At 42.6% G+C, this 17,571-nt stretch overlaps 1 protein-coding gene across 4 annotated transcripts in view; it reads left to right on the top strand.

Moving 5' to 3' along the window:
- Positions 1-17,571, top strand: part of STAU2 (staufen double-stranded RNA binding protein 2) — a 454,790-nt gene that overhangs the window by 265,607 nt on the left and 171,612 nt on the right. For all 4 annotated transcript variants that reach the window (XM_069731487.1, XM_069731485.1, XM_069731486.1 and 1 more), the window contains 2 exons: positions 5,580-5,711; positions 6,298-6,355. In XM_069731487.1, coding sequence (XP_069587588.1) covers positions 5,580-5,711; positions 6,298-6,355 — 190 coding nt within the window. The remainder of the gene's footprint in view (positions 1-5,579; positions 5,712-6,297; positions 6,356-17,571) is intronic.

The raw sequence follows: 17,571 nt of genomic DNA, 5'->3' as shown, positions 1-17,571 counted from the left end.
CTCCACCACCACTGATTGCTTTCTCCCCCACCCCATAATTTCCCATTCCACAACCTCCATCATTTCCTCCTTCCCCAGCACACTCATCAATGCCCATTCCACCACCTCCATCATTTCCTCCTTTGCCTTTTCAACCACATCCATCATTTTCTCTTCCCCCACCTTCCCCATCATTGCCCTTTCCACCACCATCATTATTCTTTCCGACGCCATCACCATACTTGCCCATTCCACCACCTCCATCATTTTCTCCCCCTCCAATATCATCAGTGTGCTTTCCACCACCACCTCCATCATTTCTTCCCCCCTCATTATTGCCCTTTCCACATCATTGCATTCTCCCCCACCACCATCATTGCCCATTCCAATTTCCACCTCCATCATCGCCTCCCCCAACCCCATCATTACCCATTCCACAACCTCCATCATTTCCCCCACCCCCATCATTGCCCATTCCACCTCCATCATTGCCATCTCCATCATTGCCCATGCCAACACATCCATCATTTCCTCTTTCCTCCTCCCCCTCCATCCCAATTATTGCCCTCTTCCCGTCAGCCCCATCATTGCCCTCGCCTCTCCTCCCCGTACACATACACAAAACCATTTACCTCTGCACATTCACACGCAGCGCTACGCATGCACACACACATTACACACATAGCACCTCTCACCTCCATACACAACACACACACAGCACCTCTCACCTCTATATATATATATATATATATATATATATATATATATATATATATATATATATATATATATATATACATACACAGCACCTCTCACCTATCTATACAGACACACACAACAGACACACAGCACCTCTCACCTATACACACATCACATATATATGGTATATATACGCACACACACAACCTCTCCACACGCTCTGCCCGCAGCATCTCATCGCCTTCCTCTGACACAGCCGGCCGCTGAATGACAACGTCATCCAGTGGTGCTGCCTGTGTGAGAGGAAGCGCGGGCAGGAAGGCAGATCGCTGCAGCTCCGCTGCTATTTTCTCTTGTAGGCAGCGGAGCTGCAGGGATTTCTCCCTGCCCGCCACAGCCACCCTGCAGGGGCCCCCCTCCATTTCCATCGGACCCCATGCGGTATGTCCGCACATGTTGGGAGCCGTTGCGCTGCAGCTGCTCTGTGCCGGCTGTCAGCTTGACAGTCGACACAGAGAACAGCCGACACTCAATACGGGGGGCGGCAGAATGCTGCCGCCAGGGAAGACATTGCGGACCGCCGAATTAGGCAGCCCGACTGCGCCCTTCTGCCAGCTGCGCCCGGGGCACATGCCCCGGCCCCCCCTAGATACGCCACTGCTTGACTGACAGCTTCTATGTTGTAACAAAAGAAAGAATTTAAATCCCCTGGTCCAGATGACTTAAATCCTAGGGTACTGAAAGAGATAGCAAAGTTAATTGCATAACCACTAGCTAGAATCTTTGAAAAATCCTGGAGAACAGGAGAAGTCCCATAAAATTGTAAAAGGGCAAATGTTGTTCCTATCTTCAAAAAGGAAAGAAGATGAAGCCAGGAAATTACAGGCCATTGAGCCTTACTTCTATACCAGGAAAGATCTGGCATGTATATAAGTACTTGAATAAGAATGCAGTAATTAACCAGAGCCAACATGGGTTTGTAGCAAACAAGCCACACCAGACTAATTTCCTTCTATGATGGAATCACTGACTGGGTGGATTAGGGTAATGTGGTAGATATAGTATATCTCGACTTCAGCAAAGCATTTCATAAAGTATCTCATTATCCTTATTGAAAAAATGAGCAAGTATGGGATTGACAAGGCTATGGTTAGGTGGATTCATAACTGGCTCAGTGATCGTACTCAGAGTGGTAATAAATGGTTGCACATCCAATTAGAAGAGTGTTTTCAAGTGGGGTACCACAATGCTCTGTCCTAGCCCCAGTGTTGTTTAACATTTTTATAAATGATCTAGATAAGGGAACTGAAGGTAAACTAATCAAGCTAGGAGGGATAGCGAGCTCTAGAGAAGACAGAGGGGTTCAAGAGAGGCCTGGATGTCTTCCTGGAGAAGAACAATATTGTATCATACAATTATTAGGTTCTGTAGAAGGACGTAAATCTGGGGATTTATTATGATGGAATATAGGCTGAACTGGATGGACAAATGTCTTTTTTCGGCCTTACTAACTATGTTACTATGTTACTATGTTATTCATATGGATCTAGATAAGCTTGAACAATGGGCAGTGATGAATAGAATGGTATTTAATAGGGAGAAATGCAAGATTCTACATCTGGGCAAGAAAAATGAAAATTACATCTGCAGATTGGGAGGAATTGAACTAAGCAACAGCACTTGGGGAAAAAGACTTAATAGCTGTCTACAAATACCTGAAGGGATGTCACAGTATAGAGTGGTCATCCTCATTCTCATTTGCACATGGGAACACAAGAAGCAATGGAATGAAACTGAAAGGGAGAAGATACAGATTCGGTATTAGAAAAAAACTATTTTTCAGTGAAGGTGATCAATGAGTGGAACAGGCTGCCACAAGAGGTGGTGAGTTCTTCTTCAATGGAAGTCTTCAAACAGAGGGTGGACAGACATCTGCCTGAGATGGTTTAGTGAAGCCTGTGCTGCATTGAGCAGGGGGTTGGACACTATGACCCTGGAGGTAATTTCCAACTCTAACATTCTATGATCAGAATGACTGTCACTTCCAAACAACTGATGTGTACATATGTGAACTAAGAGTAGCCTTCTGTGAAGGATGGCACCTGAGATCATGCAGAATCCTACTCACCGCTGCCACCACATGTGACGAACCCGCACCTCACCACCTTGCATGATAATAATAATCTTTATTTTTATATAGCGCTAACATATTCCGCAGCGCTTTACACTTTTGCACACATTATCATCACTGTCCCCGATGGGGCTCACAATCTAAATTCCCTATCAGTATGTCTTTGGAATGTGGGAGGAAACCGGAGTACCCAGAGGAAACCCACGCAAACACGGGGAGAACATACAAACTCCTTGCTTATGTTGTCCAAGGTGGGACTAGAACCCAGGACTCCAGAGCTGCAAGGCTGCAGTGCTATCCACTGAGCCACCGTACTGCATGATGTCACAGTTTTATCCAAGGGATTACGTGGTACACTCTCCTCACTGGAGACACTTAAGGTCAGCTTGGCACAGTATTTCACAGACAGCCCCTGTCCATTTGGACCCAGGGAGGCACAGGGAGTGAGGATGTGGCCCACGCGGTCACTGCCGTTGCACCAAACTCGCTCACAACCCTGATAGACTGAGATGCCCCTTTTACTAGCACCAGTGAAAGAGCACTTGGTCAACTTGGTAGGACTAAAACCAGTTCCTCGTTAGATATAAGCCCTGTCCGTTAACTGGATTGTATCTAGCCAGAAACCAGCCCCGGTAGCATGGAAAGTAAAGCCGAGAACACAGATGTGTGTATTCGTGGATCGAGATAAAAAAGCTGCCCAATGTTAAATTATATATTTAATCCCCTTAAGGGTAGACAAAACCATATGTACACAATGTTTTTACATATACAATGGTTAGATATGTAAATACAAATAGTGGTAGGACAAAGTATGCAAAAAGAGTCATTTACCAGACAGATGAAAGGCCTGGCTTTTGGGGGAGGGGCTGCCACATAGCAGGCTAGTGGTCCCCTCTGTTCTTTGATTTCTCCCCAAAAGATATGTTGTTGTTACAAAAGCATTTAACCCCTTTAGGTCACTTTCCTCCTTCCACCTGGACAGTACCAAAATCCCCTCCCCTTTCATTTAGCAACTAAAAACTCAAAAACCTTAATGGTCATAAATCTTTAATAGACTGTCCTGGGGAGGCAGTTTTAGCACCATGAGATCCGACTGCGCCCTTTGTACTTGCTGAGTCCAAACATGGCTTTGCTACCTGGCTCCTACTAGCTGTTCTATGTTTCTCCCCACCATGGGATATTAGACCGGATTTAGACCCTTGAAGGTGTTTGCCATGTTCTGGTGATCTCGGAAATATACACGATGTACGGCTAGGATGTATAGTATCTCCATAACTCCTTATGAAATTATGTTTCTAGAATGTTCTAGAAGGTTTGTTTGGCAGCTTTGATTCAGCATGACTCGAGCCTTTGTCCTGAGCTTAGCCGGCTCAAGGTGTGTGATCTGTCACTCGCAGACTTTTGAGGTTTGACCACCTGCTGAGCTAGGTCCCAGATTTCTCCTTGAAGTTTTGCAATTTCTGAACAACCTGCTGTGCCGGGGTTCCTGTCTCTGATGCAAACAGGAGTGTTTATAATCCCATGCCAAATAGGATAGAAATGATTGAAATGAAATGTTATTTCAAATATTCTTCACACCATCTCTATACATAAAAAAGTTGCACTCTGTAGTGCTAAAGCATGTAAACATGAAAATCGAATTGCATTACTTCTCTAGAGAAATTGGAGATGCTTGGCACATAATTTGGCCAATTCATGCTGTAGCACTACAAAGTGCAACTTAATTTGTTAGCTCCTATGTTGTGACTTCAGGCAACAGTCAGTCAAACAGAAGGAAACTACTATGGTTGGGGGAAAAAAACACAAAAATTGAGCTTAACTTGAGTTGGTACACATGCAGAGGTTAAACACATGTTCACATTGGCCACAAAACATTAAAACCTACAAGAGAAAAAAGTAAGCGAAAACCCTTATGTAAGTAAGTGAAAAAGCAAAAGTGCATTTAAATAACAGAGTTTTTAGTAATACTGTTTTTTGATCAAAAAATAGCACAAAAGCCATCCCACCTCGTCACGGTAACTCTGGTTGGGGAATAGAGCTGAAATGACAGAGGCTTCAGATCTGCAATAGCACTTGAGCCTCATTTGCATATCCGTTCTAGCTCTGATTCCTCCGTAAGGGAGGAACAGACTGGCCAGGTAAAGGCATTGCTGGACTTACGGTATCTTTGCAAGACCTACATGAGTATATAATAGTTTGGTGAGGATGGAGGGAATCCTGCTGAAAGATTCTGTTTAAAAGTTGTGGCACTTTTGAATGTAAAAAGCTCATCTTAACTATATGTATTCCTAAGTACTGCTGTGATACAACTAGCTAAAATCCTATTTATTGGCTGGGTCATCTCCAACATTATTATAGAATTGCAATCCTATTTAGAATACGGGTAATAAAATTAAAGGGGTTCTCCACTACTATACAAGTTTAATCTCAACTGGCCAACCGTGATGTTTGCCACCAGGTCATTTGGCATCAAAAACAAACAGGGAGGATTTCTGCTTGGCTGCAGCTGTCATACGTCCAGCAGCCCCTTCCCCTGCTGGATATTGATGCTGCGGAACACATTACAGAGTGCGGAAGTGCGGTGCCGGTCAGGGAGGAGAGTTTACATTTTCAGTGGGGGTTTTTTTGTGTGTTTTTTTTTTTTTAATAAAATTATGCTGTTCTGGGTCTATTAAAATAAACTTGTATACTAGTGAAGAACCCGTTTAAGACTAAATGGTCATTTTTCTTTTGTCCTAGTCATATATACCTTTATAACAAATTTTAACAGGTAAAAGTTGGGGAGGAAACGGCCACAGGAACAGGTCCCAACAAGAAGACCGCAAAGCGAAATGCTGCAGAAGCCATGTTGCTGCAACTCGGCTACAAAGCGTCCACTCCTGTTGCAGAGAGCACTGCAAAGGTAGATGTAATGCCCATCTTTATCTTTCTGCTTAATATGTCATTATTTAGACCATTGATACACTTTTAGCTATAGGGAGACTAAGAAGCTGTTTGTTTGGTTTTTTTTTTTAAATAGTCTATGTACTGCTGCCAGTTAGTGACATGTTTGGTTTCCAAGTTCCTGGAAATGTAGTGATGTAATTCACTGTTGTGGAAAATTTGCGTAGCAGCTAGCCATATATATTACAGGTCTTGCATAATTGGGAGGATATGTCACTTGGCATCATGGGAAGTCTCAGTGGTCCCAGTAGGAACTTTAATAGTAGTCTTAAGTAATTATGTAAAAATAGTAACCCTTTGAAAATTTTTTTTTTTTTTTTTACTGCAGTGAATTATATTCACATGCAGAAGATTGAAATCCCCATACTTCTGGGTTGTTTCTGGATGTTTGCAAGCCCCATTGAAGTGGAAGAGATTTTTACCAACGAATCTGCTGCGTGTGAATTTATCCTAAGATGATTGTTGGCTGACATATTAGTCTATATATTCGATAACATTGATTTGATAATATAGTAATAATACATTTAAATTTTTTTTTTCTGTAGCAAGTTGATGCTCAAGTCTGGCCAGACCAAGGCTCTGGACCCTCCGATCAATCAGGCAGTAAGTGGTGTTTTTTTTTTAAACTTTAATAAAATTGTACTGCTTGGGGTGTCCCAAAAAGATGATCCAAGTCATTATGCCCCACTAGTGTTTGGTGAAGCCACTCCTCCACATATTAACATTTTGGCGGCTGTTCTTGTCTTCCCCATCGTTTACAGCTAATGATTTGTGGTGACTTTGAGAAGTCAGGTATTTTTTGACTTGTGTTATAATGTTCACTTTGACAGTGAAAGTGCTAGGTCACTAGCAATGTATCATTGTTTTTTGTTTGTTTTTTTAATTCCATTCTATTCCTTGTAGTGAACTACTTCTAAAATGTTTGATTATTTTCCAGTGCATTATTAGATTATAATCACTGGCTCATCCTTGGGGCTCATGCAGACATCTGTAGGCCTCGGTCTGATCTCACACCGCAACTCACGGACTGGCCCGCGGGTCTTCCTACTGTACCATTACAGCTTTATGTATTTGTATAAGTGTTTTACACTTTGTCCATGGAAACGTTGCCTGTCCATACACTGCGGGCTATGGTTGAACCAAGAATCACATCCATGGACGTCTACATGAGCCCTTACTTATCGTAGTAGTCAGGCCTCAAAGTTCTCATTATCTAACTTGAGTTTGGTCTGTAAGGGAATGTGCACAGGATAAGGAAGCGGCAGCACTTTGGACACAGTGTATTTTCGCTGCGTCCAAAACGCTGCCGGCTATTGAACACAGATGATTCCGCATGTGATCACTGAACCGTGTGATTCCGCATGTGATCATTGAACCATGTGGAATCGCCGCGTCCAATACATTCTATGGGTGAAATTTATCTTGCAGAGGCTCGCATCTCCACAAGATAAATAGACATGTTGTGGTCTGGAGAGACACGCCGCCTGTCTGTCTCCACGAGTGTCTGTGGACGCATAGTGGGCATGGGATTTCTTGAAATTCCATCCACTATGCTGTAACATCTGGATGCTGCAACTTGGACCCTGCACAAGTACACAATGTCCAACCCGCAGCGTTTAGGGTACGCAGCATTTAGGGTATGTGTCCACCTTCAGGATGGCCGGCGGTTTTGACGGAGCGGTGAACTAGCTCTGCCCAAAGCTCCGCCCCCTTCTGGGGGGCACGATGATGCCAGATGTGTTCATTGCACACATCCGGAATCATCGCACCCCACACATAGAGCCCTGTGTTATACCTTGCAGCAGCGCAGCGTCGCCGCAAGGTATACGGACATGCTGCGATCTTAAAAGGCGCGCCGCATGTCCGGAGTCGCAGGGCCGCCGGATGCGTGTTACCACGCATAGTGGAGACGGGATTTCATTAAATCCCCTGCACTATGCTGTAACATCTGGATGCTGCGTGTTTGATGCTGCGTCTCTATGCAGCGTCAAACACACAGCGTTTCCTGAACGTGGACACACAGCCGTACTGATTGTCTGCACATACCCTAAGTTGGTCGGCTGGCTCTAATGTTCTTATTCTGCCTCATTGTGTTGGAATGTAATGGTGTTACATATTGTAGACAACCATCCTGTCTGTTCACAATACATCAATTGCTAATCTATTGTGCCCAAGGGCGGTAGCCGTGGGCGAGCTGCTACTCCATAACACCCTGGCACTTTACATGAAAATTGTGTCCCAGTATGCCGTCATGTGTGGGGTGTATCACACTCACTTGTAGGCTGTAGGCCTCTGCTGTCTCCAGGCTTCCACCTTCTGAAACTGCCGCACATAACTCAGGGGACACTAAGATAGTTTCAACACACAAGTTTCTTGGACAGTTCAACTTCATTAGTTTGTAACACGCAGTATTGGGCACAACACTTCTTATTTTTTGATTCCTTAACACAGTAAATTTTTAGCATTACTATCCTCTCTAGCTGATTCTGTACGTCAGAGGGCGAGGGACACTTCGTAGCACCTGTAGCCTTAAATTCCGGACATTGCAGGAATTTTTGTTAGGAATCCCACTGCCCCGAACGATAGTCAAGCCCACTTCACCTTGAACTTGACCTTGGTTACTGAACTTCCTTATCTGACCTCCTATCAGGAGACAGTCCCTTTTGTAATTGGACATGCCCTTCCCACTGTGGGCTAGTCCCGAACTATAACTGTCTGTCACTACAGTATGTAGTTGGGCAGATCTCACTCGCAAACACTATGTATTCCGTTTATATACATTATACATGTATTAAGTCTCTTACCCTATAGTCACTACCTTATGCCCTAAAACCTAACCTATATCTTACTCTCTACTTTATACAGTACCACGTCAGAATATTTATAAAAGATGCATTATTCACACTTATAATGTGATTGGTGGCATCAGGGGTAAAAGCAGGCTATTCTTGCATATCATTAAGGACTTGTTCAAAAAAGTACCATCAAAGTGAGCAAGATTTCTGAAATCTCCTGCCGTTTTTTCTTTTGTTTTTTTTTTACAAATTTGCAGAATGTCAATTCTTTGTGTTTGTGCAACTATTTTCACCTATTGAAATGAATGTAGAAAAAAACACCAAAAAATGCTGGTATTTTACACAGCATTATCGCTGCCAACATTGGTTTGTGCAGGAGAAAAACCTGCTGCAAATACTAAACATAATTCCGTACCATAAGGAAGCCCAAAATTAGTGAGTTTGTATTCCTCGCCCATGTGACTCAGTGACACGTAGCCATACATCTAGTGAGCAGCAGCCTGTTATTGGCCATTATATTAATCCTCTTTTAAGATTTTATTTGTTCTATATTTAAAAATGTGTCCAGAATTGGAAAATCTTGGTAGCTACAATGGTTAGAAACAATGGTACATCTGTCAAAGGGTCATGTCTCGTATGGAAGATCGTTCCATTCCCATTCATGAGAAAACACTAGGGAGAAAGTAGTGCAAATAGGGTCTTATCCGAAATACAATAAGAGTATATATTTTATCACATTGTGCTAATCTGATCCATGATTTAATAATTTTTGAATCGTTGTTCACCTGCTGTGGATACACGGGATGTCAAAATGATGCGTATGAGAATATGGAGAATTTGTAGATACCTCCCACTCTGCCGATTTATTGAAGACGTCAACTCTAAGGAATTTATTAAACATGTGGTTTTTATTCAACACGTTTCGAAGTGACAGCCAGTTCTTCTTAAGGAAACAACCACATATCAATATGTGGTTGTTTCCCGAAACGCGTTGAATATAAACCTCATTGTTTAATACATTCCTGAGAATTGACGTCTTCAATAATCGGAAGTGCGGGAGGTATCCACAAATTCTCCATATCTTCATTCCCATTCATGTGAATAGGGCTAACCCACATGAGGAGACACATTTTTGGACAGATATGGCTCTATTTCTGCGGGGGAAGGAAGGGTGGACGCAGATAATTTTATTTTTTATTCCTGGGAAATTTCTTCTAAAGGAGTCATCCAATGATCTTAAGGAGCTCAAAGCTCTCCTGCCCTTTCTGCTTGCTGAGTCTTTGCGCTGTTGATGGTTGACAGTTCAGACTAGCAACATCGCTAAGCAGCTGGCCTGACCTGTGCGCTCTCCCACGATACAAGCAGAGATAGCTTTGCCTCATCAGCATCGGAGGAGCGCAGTGACACAAAGCTGGTCAGATCCAATGATCAGGCCGGCGTCTGAGAAGCACTTGTAAGTGCTGCGCTCCTTGCCAAGGAGACCGTCCACCTCTGATAGACTGCAGCGATTGTCAGTTACCTAGGCAACGAGCCGTAAACTATCGAATTCCAAATCCCTCCGTTCTTGAGAATTTTCAGTAAGAGGTAAATTGCAAAGAAATACTTTTTTTAAGGGTCTTAACAAATGCTTATTATTATTTATGCGGTACAGAGCCATGCAAAGAATGTGAAGCACAGATAAAAATCCAGAAATTTGCCTTTGATTTTACATTTGTGGTTTATCAAAGTTATCTTTTCAGTAAAGTATAGCTGTCATCAGGAGCGATCAAATGCTTTTTCTCTGTTTGATGATTTTGGATAGAGTCCTGGAACACTATTCTGTACGCAAAAAAAAGAAAAATGGCCAGAACTAAAATCCTGTTCAAAATCCCATGTAAGGCTAGGTTCACATTGCGTTAGGGCAATCTGTTTAGCGCATATGCTAGCGGATTGCGCTAACGCAAGGTCCCAAAAGGGATCGCGATCTGCGCTAGCGAGGAACGGACCTCGGACGCTGCAAGCAGCATCCGCGGTCCATCCAAAACTAACGGGACATCGCTAGTGCATGCCAATAATGGCATGCGCTAGCAATGCGCTACAGATCCGTTTGCACATTGCAGTCAATGGGTGCGCTAACAGATCCGTTACATAGCGCTAATTGCGACAATTGTGCCATGTAACGGAGTCCGCTAGCGGACACCCATTAACGCAATGTGAACCAAGCCTTAGGAATGGTTTGAGAGCGCATCACTTCAGTGCCACATTACTGAGAGGTGATCAGTGCTCCCATCCATCTGCTTTTATAGCTGGGCTTCAGCATGTTGAATCAAATTTGCCATTGCAGGACCTGCAATTAGTAAAAATAATTTTCTATTTTCAATGCATTAAGTAGGGTAAGGATGAACACTATTCAAACACTGTTTTTCATTTTTGGAAAGAAAAAAAAAATTAAATTACTGCTGTTGATTTTCATGTGTGTAGAATGTAAGCCCGCAAGGGCAGGGTCCTCGCCCCTCTGTATCAGTCCGTCATTGTTAGTTTGTTTACTGTATGTGATATTTGTAACTTGTATGTAACCCCTTCTCATGTACAGCACAATGGAATCAATGGTGCTATATAAATAAATAATAATAATAAAAATAATAATAATGTGTGTGTGGACAAGACAAGCAGGTCTTGGAGTTAGAGAGATAATTTCTCTACTGAATGTGGCAGAACATTAAGGGGTTGTCTTAACTTCTGATCAGGAGCACACCACTGCCAAACCTCCCAGCTTCCTTCTTGCTGGGTGTCATGTTCTCCCGCCTGAATTACAGTTCACACCAGTGGCGTCATTTTTCTACTTTCCCAAACTGTTGACTATGCAGGATCAGAGGAGCGCAGTAGAGCTGGAGTTCGGTGCTAACAGTGCACTCGTGCAATGTGACAATCTTCACAGCCCGACTGCACATGCTCAATCCCACTCCTAGGCTACATGGCTGAGCTCAGTGCCCTACACAATGAACAGTAAAAAAAAAAATGTTAAAAAATCCCTCTGTTATTGACAGCAAAGAGAATATTAATAAGTAAATTGCATATTTAGCTTTTATAATTTTGCAAATATAAGATGATGAAAAAACCCTTTTAAGAAAGATCTTTTCAGTTTTATTGGATTGTTGGTGAATCCACTTCAGTGGGGTGAAGTTTATTTCACAGGTCTGGATCCTCACAGTCATAGGGGACGGTCATGTTTACTTATGCACAATTGAGATGAACTGTGGAGCCACCTCGTCTCCTCTTTGTAATCTTATTCTAGAACATTAGCATTTCCATACTCGCATCACAGTGAAAGTTAATGCTTGGCCACTGTATTATTGAAATAGGGAACACAGACACCTATTTGCATGGTCAGTGGGTGTTCCAGAGGTGGCGTCCCCAGGGATTGTACAATTGTCACCTATCCTAATCATAACATGAACCCTGGAGGTCTACTGCCAGCTTGAAAGTGAGGATACACATACTGTTTAGGAGGTAAACCTGCAAACTGGTCATTCTACGCAGTAATTTGTGTGGCAGCATGATGGGGGCTTGTGAGTACTGTAGTAAACGGGCTAGGACAATACACATTTATTAGATTTACTGAAGGAATGAAACTCCTAGTTTTTGACAGGTTGCACATGAACGCACGATAGCCTATTGTTCTTTCTATATGTCTTATTTGTGGACTAATGGCCACAAATAAAGTGGAGACATGTTTGTATTTGTTCCAATTCCCAGAGCAATCTGATACATTTCATTAATGAGTTTGATATGAGCACTAATGGCATTTTTGTTGCATCTGCTTTTTTGTTTCAAACATGGACATTTGATTTCAGCCTAAAAGTCCCCATACACATTATATAGCTGAAGGCCGGCAGCTAGCTCCTCCCGACTCCTTTGATCCTTCCTGTGTTCTCTATAAGAGAGCCGCTGGCCGACTCCACTGGCATCAACTTATTTTCAGAAGGAACAAAAGGATCAGCCATTGTAACTCCATCATGCCGATCCTTCTGTTACCTGACATCATATGTTGGGAGAGTCTGTAGGGCTCATATGTACATCAGTCTGTATTGGTGCTTTCTGACAGCTTTAATCTGTGTAAGCCCTCATAATACATGAATTTTGCTAAAGCCATCCATTTCGGCAGGATGCACCCATCTAATGTGTATTGGAGCCTAAGGAGCGGACAGTGGGACATCTGTAGCCCAATTCTTATGTGAGGGAATTGGATTACCCTGCTCTCGTCATAGAGAGCACAGGAACACTGGGACCAATCCTTCCTATGCGTGGGGCAGTTGGTTGTCTAATGTTCATGGCACAAATAGTGGGTTGTCAATGTCTTGGAAGTTATATTTTTAACTTAAATGTGTGTATGTATGTATATATATATAAAGATGGAGGCAGCACACCGTTTGTAGTGAAAAAGAGCTTATTTAATCAGCCCAGAAAGCGACGTTTCGATCCCAACAGGAACCTTTCCTGATGGGACCGGAACGTCGCTTTCTGGGCGGATTAAATAAGCTTTTTCACTACAAACTGTGTGCTGCCTCCATCTTTTATTTTTCGGGGGGCTCTGCACCCAGACTTTTTTATTTTGTGCTGCTCTAAATCTCTCTCTCTCGCTCTCTCTTGCTCTCTCTCTTGCTCTCGCTCTCTTGCTCTCGCTCTCTTGCTCTCGCTCTCTTGCTCGCGCTCTCTTGCTCGCTCTCTCTTGCTCTCTCGCTCTCTCTCTGTGTGTGTGTATATATATATATATATATATATATATATATTCATTCTCTAAAATGTATTTTTCTAAATCAGTTTTCATAAAAAATTTTGATTTTTGAACTTTTGAACTTTGATGTTGCCTGTGGTCAAAAATCATGTAAGAGGAACGTTAAAAAAAAAAAAAAAAAAAAAAAGTAAGAGTTAAAAAGTAAGAGTTAAAACCTCTTCCATTGGAACTTCAGAATGTGCTCATTGATCGATTCTTGATTAACCCATTCTGCAGCCAGCAATAGACTGGCAAAGTGTGCAATATTTTTACTGAAACCTAATTACAAATAATATTTTTAGCCAAAAATCCATGCATTTAAATTGGATTTCAGGGATATTTTTTTTTTTTTATAGTTGTTACCATGGGCCTAAGATCTAATAGGCAGGTAGTTAACTACCTGCCTGTTATACCAGGTGCTTGCTCAGTGCGGTGACAGACTGCTCCTGCCGGCAATTCTGCGCACCAGGTCAACAGAGCAGCTGGTCCTCTGCTGGGTTCATCCAACAAGGGAGTTTGACTGTTGACATCCTGCTAATTAACATCCAGCTTCCCGCTGTTAGGCAGCAGGGAGCCAGCTGTCAATCAGCATGACATTGGCAGTCATTGGCAGGCAGTCAGGAGAGCAAAGCAGAAGAGAAGCCACCGCTCTGTCGCCATGAGTCGCAGAATCACCAGCAGGAGCGGTCAGTGACTGCTCTGTGCCGTCACAGATCGGCAGCGGATAGAACAGGCAGGTAGTTAACTACTACCTGCCTGTTAGTATTTAGGCTCATAATAAAAAAAAAAAAAATTGGTGTCAAATATGCCCTTTAATTAAGGGGAAAAAAATTGTGACTGTAGAATTGATTTGCAAACTGCTTGAAAAAAATTGTCTAGCATGCCAGTAATAACCATTCATAAGCATTCGTTTTGATATCTATATAATCGTCTAAGGGCCACTTCCGTCTGTCTGTCATGGAAATCCCACATCGCTGATTGGTCACGGCCGACAGGCCGCGACCAATTAGCGACAGGCTTAGTCGCACCTTCCTACTCTCCGTCAGTGCCCCCTCCAGTCAGCGCTCACACAGGGTTAATGGCTGCGTTACACTGCGTTATGCCACGGTGTACCGCAGTCCGTTAACGCTGCTATTAACCCTGTGTGACCAACTTTTTACTATTGAGGCTGCCTATGCAGCATCAATAGTAAAAAAATCAAATGTTAAAAACAATTTAAAAAAAATAAAAAGTCATTATATACTCACCTTCCGGCGCCTGTGACACTCCAGTCCAAAGAATACATTGCGGTCTCGCGAGATGATGACGTAGTGGTCTCGCGAGACTGCTACGTTGTCATCTCGCAAGACCGCAATGCATTCTTGGGACCGGAGCGTCGCGAGGAGCATCACTAAACGGGGATATGGTGCCCACATTGCTATATACTACATGGGCTGTGTTAGATACTACTTGGGCTGTGTTATATAATGCGTGGTCTTTGTGTTATATACTGCATGGGCTGTGTTATATACTGCGTGGGCTGTGTTATATACTACGTCTCTGTGCTATATACTACGTGGGCTGTGCTATATACTACGTGGGCTGTGCTATATACTACGTGGGCTGTGCTATATACTACTTGGATGTGCAATATATTACGTGGCTGGGCAATATACTACGTGGCTGTGTTTATATACTGCGTGGGCTGTGCTATATACTACGTGGGCTGTGCAATATGCATGGCTGTGCTATAAACTACGTGGATGTGCAATATACTACGTGGCCGTGTTATATACTACGTGGCCTGTGTTATATACTACGTGGCCTGTGTTATATACTACGTGGCCTGTGTTATATACTACGTGGCCTGTGTTACATACTACGTGGGCTGTGTTATATACTACGTGGGCTGTGTTATATACTATGTGGGCTGTGTTATAAACTACGTGGGCTGTGCTATATACTACGTGGGCTGTGCTATATACTACGTGGGCTGTGCTTCACACCTGGCCGGCCGCGAACAGCGAATAATCAGCAACAGGCGCAGTCCAGCCGCAAATTGGCACAGAATTTGAACCACGCTTCGCTAATTGGTCGCGCCCGGCCGGCCGAATCCTATGTATAAATTGCATGATTCTGGAAACTTCATAAATAAACTACATACATATTCTAGAATACCTGATGCGTTAGAATCGGGCCATACATCTTTACTCCATCCACAATGGCCTGTCGTCACAATAATTCACCATTGTAGATGGGTCTTATGTATCTGTGTACAGGAACCTGACACTATCTAGCTCTGTATCTGTAAAGTTTAATGACATCTCGTCATATCAGTAATTAAGCAGAAACTATAGGCTTTATGTAAATGTAATGGCTGGAGGATTAATCTGCATTACAGGATGCCATGGGGGTTGCCTCTGATGTGTCATTAGATTGCCATCTAACCCTTCTCTGATGACATGTAGTCACTTGCATTGCAGGGTGCATGGTTGCATAATGGACACCAAATTGTGTTCACACCCTTTGATTTAGATCCCCTCCCAGAGTGAAGATGTGTATTTGTACCCACAGGGGGGGTAAGATTTTGTTTTTTACTCTTTGATAGGCTTTGTAATGTTTTATCAGCTGACTGTCCGCTGCACCGATCTGCGTGTGTTTGTGAAGGTGTTTCCTAATGTGAAGCATCAAGTTAAACGTTTGTTTTTTTCATAGAGGATTTTGTCAGACTTTTAGGTTTGTGCCCAGTTCTAAATACAATCTCTATGAGGAGAATAACCCTCACACCAATTTTAAGCATAAGTTCACACTGGGCGTTTTTTCTAGCCTTTTTTTGTTCTGCAGCAAAATTTGATCTCTTGGCAGGAAAGACGTTGAAGAAAAAAGCAGGTTTTTCTTTTTTTTTTTCTTGCTGTTTTTGCTGCGATTTTTTTTTTTTTTTTGCTGTTTCTGGCATGCTAGATTTCTCTTGTGCATGCTGATACAGTTCCGTGCAAAAAAAAAAAAGTCATGTTCTATAGAATCAGGTTTTGGCACAAAAAATGCAGCAAAACCTGATACCTGCGTTTTTGCTGCAGATTTTCAGTGTTTTTTCACCGCCCATTCATGTCATAGTAACATAGTAACATAGTTAGTAAGGCCGAAAAAAGACATTTGTCCATCCAGTTCAGCCTATATTCCATTATAATAAATACCCAGATCTACGTCCTTCTACAGAACCTAATAATTGTATGATACAATATTGTTCTGCTCCAGGAAGACATCCAGGCCTCTCTTGAACCCCTCGACTGAGTTCGCCATCACCACCTCCTCAGGCAAGCAATTCCAGATTCTCACTGCCCTAACAGTAAAGAATCCTCTTCTATGTTGGTGGAAAAACCTTCTCTCCTCCAGACGCAAAGAATGCCCCCTTGTGCCCGTCACCTTCCTTGGTATAAACAGATCCTCAGCGAGATATTTGTATTGTCCCCTTATATACTTATACATGGTTATTAGATCGCCCCTCAGTCGTCTTTTTTCTAGACTAAATAATCCTAATTTCGCTAATCTATCTGGGTATTGTAGTTCTCCCATCCCCTTTATTAATTTTGTTGCCCTCCTTTGTACTCTCTCTAGTTCCATTATATCCTTCCTGAGCACCGGTGCCCAAAACTGGACACAGTACTCCATGTGCGGTCTAACTAGGGATTTGTACAGAGGCAGTATAATGCTCAATGTCAATGGGTGAAAAACGTGAAAACAATCACGAAAGTTACATGCTCTATTGTGCAAAAAAGCATGCAATGCACAAAATCATGATGACCAAAAAAACAAGTTATGTGCTTTGTGAAATCTCACAAAGCTGGTTCTGTAAAATGCTGGTTCTGTAAAATGCAGCTGAAAATTTCCACTTAAAAAATGCTGAAAAAATGCCTAGTGTGAGCGTACCCGAATACACAAGTCAAGCAGAACTGTAATGAAAGCCATTGTCTACCACCACGTTTGTGTCTGATCATGTTCTGGCTTTTCAGATCTTGTGGGTCTAAATGTTTTGAGCACAATCTCTAACCATTTTTAGTTTTTTCAAGCCACTTTTGGTTTATTATTGTGTAAAAAGCTGAAAATCAAATGGACTGCCCTTTAATGTCTGCATCAGTACTGCACTGCCATGGCCTGCAGCGGGGTTTGGTTTCTTTGGCCATGTGCTGATGTCCTACCACACCTATATAACCACATCAGCAATGGTGAAGTGACGGACTGGTCCAGTGTGATACATAAAAATTAAAAACATGGGAAATATTAAAACCTATAGA

Source organism: Ranitomeya imitator, chromosome 6 (genome assembly GCF_032444005.1).
Source record: "Ranitomeya imitator isolate aRanImi1 chromosome 6, aRanImi1.pri, whole genome shotgun sequence".
Classification (NCBI taxonomy): Eukaryota; Metazoa; Chordata; class Amphibia; order Anura; family Dendrobatidae; genus Ranitomeya; species Ranitomeya imitator.
Note: the sequence above shows the minus strand (reverse complement) of the source record. Positions and strands in the feature narration are given on the sequence as shown.